The 5,004-nt window shown below is 36.8% G+C and overlaps 1 protein-coding gene across 4 annotated transcripts in view; it reads right to left on the reverse strand.

Annotated features, from left to right (window-relative positions):
• Positions 1 to 1,217: 1,217 nt before the first annotated feature.
• The window catches only part of LOC118737694 (glycerol-3-phosphate acyltransferase 1, mitochondrial), a 23,792-nt gene continuing 20,005 nt past the window's right edge, over positions 1,218 to 5,004 (reverse strand). For 3 of the 4 annotated variants that reach the window (XM_036468389.1, XM_036468390.1, XM_036468392.1), the window contains 8 exons: positions 4,339 to 4,503; positions 3,434 to 4,273; positions 3,246 to 3,376; positions 2,883 to 3,187; positions 2,632 to 2,819; positions 2,382 to 2,561; positions 1,996 to 2,326; positions 1,218 to 1,933 (listed from right to left, as the gene is read on the reverse strand). In XM_036468389.1, coding sequence (XP_036324282.1) covers positions 1,734 to 1,933; positions 1,996 to 2,326; positions 2,382 to 2,561; positions 2,632 to 2,819; positions 2,883 to 3,187; positions 3,246 to 3,376; positions 3,434 to 4,273; positions 4,339 to 4,503 — 2,340 coding nt within the window. In that variant the 3' untranslated portion in view covers positions 1,218 to 1,733. Of the gene's footprint in view, positions 1,934 to 1,995; positions 2,327 to 2,381; positions 2,562 to 2,631; positions 2,820 to 2,882; positions 3,188 to 3,245; positions 3,377 to 3,433; positions 4,274 to 4,338; positions 4,504 to 4,611; positions 4,861 to 5,004 lie in introns of those variants that run through there. The other variant, XM_036468391.1, reaches the window with a different exon arrangement.

Below are 5,004 nucleotides of genomic sequence, written 5' to 3' on the forward strand. Positions count from 1 at the left end.
CTGCAGCTCTGGCCCACAGCTGCTTTCGCAACGCTCTTTACGCGAAGGACATTGAGGCACGTTAAATGGTATCTGCTTTATATTTAACACCACATAAAAAACAACGCTTCGGTGTTGCATTTTTAACACATACATTAAATATAAACTGCACAGCACTACAAAAATTCAAATGTTAATTAAAATTTGTTATTAACGAACATTAAAAAAAAAACAACGATATGACATTCAAAGCGTAACGAAATATAGGAAATAAATGAAAAACAAGTTGAAGTTTAAAGGTTTGGTTCTCATGAGAGCAACGTCATTTTGGCTTCTACCTGTATTTATGTGCCTTGGGTTGTAACATGTTAAAAAAGTAAAACTCAATTCATAACTAAATATACTTTAATACGGTTGCTGTCTGTTTAAAAAGTTAGAATCAATTCTATTAAAAAGTTTAAACGAAATATTTTAATGTGGTTATCAAACGAGATAGGCAAAATGCATCATTGTAGAAATATTTTTAGAGAGTTGTCATCTTTTCAAAAAGTTAAAATCAGTGCAAATAACACGTTGAATAAAATATTATTGTGAGTCAGGTTTACGAAAGCTTTATTTCGAAAATAATTTTGATTGGGGTTGCCTCCTTTTCAAAAACAAGTTAACCGTTCGTAACCTGGCAAAGGGAAATTTCCATACACGCTGCCCTAACCTATTTTCAAACGTCAAGTAAATGTTAATCTTTTTCCAAAATGTTGTGGCGGAAGTCTTAAAATCAGCCCAATTCCGAATATTCCCGACGAGTTTGTTCTCCGGGAATTTGTTTCTCCCGAGGAAGAACTCCTCCAATAATTAACTCCGAGGTAGTAGAATTTTCCCCGAAAGTTTGGGAAGAGGAAATTCGAACTTCGGAAGAGCTGTTGTGACAGCTCAACTCCGCCATTTAAAGTAAAAAATTCTAAGGAATTTTTATTCATGATAGGAGGAAAGGTAAAAGAGAGAAAAGTCCCAGGGAGTTTCTGTTCATAATCGGCCTAAATATGATTTTAAACGCGTAAATGCCTCGTAACCGCGTAAACCTCTTAAATAAACCGATTTTCCATACAAAATTAAAAAAGTTTACGAGGTTTACATGGTTACGAAGCAATACGCGTTTAAATGAATTGGCCTGATAATTTTACAATTCCGATGGAAAAACAGCCCCGACTGCTTCTTTTTTTAATAAAGTGTGATGCAGATTTGCGAAATGTTTTCTTAAAAAATGTATTTTTATTTTCATTCTTACTTTTACAGAACCTTATGTATCTAAAGCAATTTTATTACAAAAAAATAGAGCTACATATATCACATAGCCCATATTCATGCTTAGTGCCATCAAAATCGTCAAGAACCAAAATCTTAACTAACCTCGACTTGTACAACTCATTATTTTATTTTATTATATTTATATAAAAATGACAGAGTTAATTAAAAATGGCCTATGTGAAATTTTTTTATAATAACGCTCTCATTCTAATTAAAACTATTTCGAATAGTTCTTTATTACAAGTTGTTCCTTTAAGCTAAGCTATTCAGTCGGTAAATTCATTAGTTTTGTTGTTAATTTTTGGATTACGTTGCGTTGTATGAACTCATTTACTTAGTCTGTCAACAACCGTGAGTACCTGATGATATTTCGTTGTTAAGCAGGAGAAATTGCAACTATAAATTCGTGAGCTGACCCCTATTTATTTGACAATTATACGATTTGTCTTTTAAAGAGGCAAGTAGCCGTATTTGGTTGGAACAATTTTTGATATTCTTCCAACAATTGTCTTTATAGACTCTTTCGACGTCTCATATAGTGTTCCGAGCGTTAAAAGGCGCAGCCCATGATCATTACAAATCTCCAAAACTGACCATTTCTCCAGCAGTTTTAAACAATTTCGCACCGAATCTGTCGAAACGCTTTCTGCTGCAATGTACAATTAAGAGTTGTCAGATTTCCAATCGGAACAATTGAATAACTGCACTTACCATATGGACAAGCTCCAGTTTTCACCTTATTCGAAATATCAGCAATTACAAATTTTATAAATTCAGTTTCGAGCATAGAATTTTTGTAAAGAATACTTAGTGACTGCGCCACTGAGTAGTATGTGTGACTAAACGGTGCCAGTACTTCACAAAGCGCTTTCTGTTCAGTCAGTGTGTCGAGCGCCAAAAATAAGTCTGGCTGTTCGTTTTGATTGTAAATTTCTTCCTGCTCGTAATCGGTATATTCGGAATCATCTGTATCGTCTAGGTACGCTGCAATATTACGCGCAATTTTGCGGCTTTCGGCATTGCAGTCAGGCTCTTCTTTTATCTAACGTATGGAATGGTTAATTAAATACAATTCAAACAAATGTGAGAATACCTACTTCAGGCAACTTTATCAATCCGTGCACAATCAGTTCGTCTAATGAAACCTCCAAAAGGTTACTCAATACCTGAGTTGGTTTATGCAAAATAAATTCGTAACGCAGTACATCACAGTTTGCTAAAGCAGCATCAATAAGATTTTTCCTCGAAAGTCCTGGCAGTTTGGCTGCGTCTGTTTCCTATCGGTTCAAAATAAAATTTTTTTAACTACGGCAAACAAATGTGTAATTATAAACAATGACGCATTACCCCTTCAAGTGGCTTTCCGTCCACTGGTTTCGGCAGCAATTCGTGAAATGTTATCATCATTACAGATTGTAGGGCAAAGTATGGTGTCAACATATTTGAATAGTAAGACAACTCAATTAAACTCTCGATACTTTGTACTGGTTGTAAGTAAACTTGTCCGCGGTCGTCCAGCGTCCGCGATATCAACGCTAAATAACCATTAAACCATTTATTATTGGTAAACAAATTTTTTTACATTTTTCGGTTCATACCTTCACCCAATAAATCACATGAGTATTTGAGTATATGTAGAGAGTCTCCAGCGAAAGCCATATCTTTACGTCCTTTCAAATGATCGCGTAGCGAATCTAATGCTTCAGCAATCTTGATGATTGATGCTCCGCTACGAAAACGTGTTAACATTAAGAATGCCAGCGCATTTGTTGACATGACTGATGTTGCGGCGGCGCAGTCAAACACAACTTCTCGTGAAATGCTTTCTATTAGTGTGCGGTGCTCTTCGCAAACTACGTCGGTGCCATACAATGAAGATGTTGACTGATTATGCTGTAAGGTGCTGTTAAAAAATATATGTATTTTGTATATTAATCAGTTTTAATCGTCAATCTACGTACCGTTCAGAAGGTTTGTAAACTTTGAAGGGGCTATTGTCTGTTGCAATCTTATTATAGGATTGCACGAGTTCTTTTATAGAGTAGGGTTCATTGAAATCGATGCGCATAAGACCGTATTTTGAGTGGAGTGTCTGAAAGTATTATGTTAATGCGAAATGGTACTAGATATTTCCAGAATGTCAACCGACCTTCCAAATTCCTGCCATGGCTTTCCAGAAGGACTCTGGTACTTTCTTCTCGCCTTTTTGTTCCCGCACGAAATTTCCATCGACTAGGCGTTCATAATTAACAGAAACGGGTACCAAAAGTGCATCTGGTATGCTACGATCCATAAAAGCGTTAACAATCACCGATAATATGCCGCCTTTTGGCATACAAGGTTTGCCAGTACGGGTGCGTCCACCCTCGATGAAGAACTCAACATTGTGTGACATTTTTAGTGCATGTTGGAGATATTGTTGCAAGATTGCGCGATAGAGTATATCTTTTTTCCCCACGACAGGGTCGATTTTTCTTTTAATGAAAAAAGCACCTAGTGAACGTAAAAGACCGCCAAATACCGGAATCTGTAAGTTGTCTCCAGCAGCCACTAGCGGGCTACGTATATCATTGTTGGTCAAGATAAATGTAACCATTATGTAGTCAAGATGGCTACGATGCAATGGCAGAAATATTAATGGTATGCCAGGTGCACGTTCCGATGCCTTTTTTAATGTTTCTATTTGTCTTGTGTGTGTGACGACGCCTGATAAGAAGCATGGAAGAAGTTTGTAGAGCAACCAAGATGTAAGCATTATCAGGTAGTGGTTCAAGGTTGAACGCATATTCATTAAAATATTTTTGGCACGGCATTCCTGACTTTTAAAGATTTCCTGATACTTTTTCAACTCTTCCTCTGCATCGGTTGGCGCTTCATTATTTATTCTAAATGTTTTATGTGTTTCAATACGCTGTTCACGTATAATTTGTTCAGCAGCTTGCTTGATTGCACGCTGCAGCATTGGATCCTCCTGTACAACGCCGGAAACCTAGACAAGTGCATGATTTTGGACTGTAAATAGTTCTTTTACTTATAATATATTTAAATACCCACCTGTGGATATTCGAAACGTTTTATGCGCAAGCATTGTGCCAGAAACGGAAAGTATACACCCCAGTCGAACATTGAATGATACGGTTTCCGGCCGGCATGTGGGGTCAGCTCCAGCATGTTGTTGGTACCTTGAGCATGTGTGAGCGCATTTGGCTGTTTTGTTTCCTATAAAAACATAAAACGCGTCTGAATCAATTTGTGACGTAACTTGTGACAATTGCAACTTTATATGACTACTTATAACAAATACCGGCAATATGTAGAGTTACCGACCTCAAACCAACCACGCGCGCGGAATACATCGTCTGGCATGGTTAATTAAATACCAATCTGCTCACAACACTTGGAAGGTTGAACCGACTACAGAGCTCTAATAGATTTATATGAAGAGCCTCTACACAAAACTATCGAAAGTATTACACACTATAAAAGTTTATATGCAATGCAAATGTAGCAGTACCCAAATGCAAGAAATGAAAAAAAACCACAACTTTTTACCGCAATTACGCTTTGAGCTCGTTCGTTCACTAATGATGTGTTGAATTGCAGGTACCCAATACTTAAAAAAATTGCAGTACCCAATACTTCTGTTTCGGTACCTGATACCGATTCAACGCATCAACCATGATTCAATAATACAAGGTTAGATAATTATTAACAGCCTTA

Source organism: Rhagoletis pomonella, unplaced genomic scaffold (genome assembly GCF_013731165.1).
Source record: "Rhagoletis pomonella isolate Grant_MI unplaced genomic scaffold, Rhpom_1.0 Rhpom_scaffold_00004, whole genome shotgun sequence".
NCBI lineage: Eukaryota > Metazoa > Arthropoda > Insecta > Diptera > Tephritidae > Rhagoletis > Rhagoletis pomonella.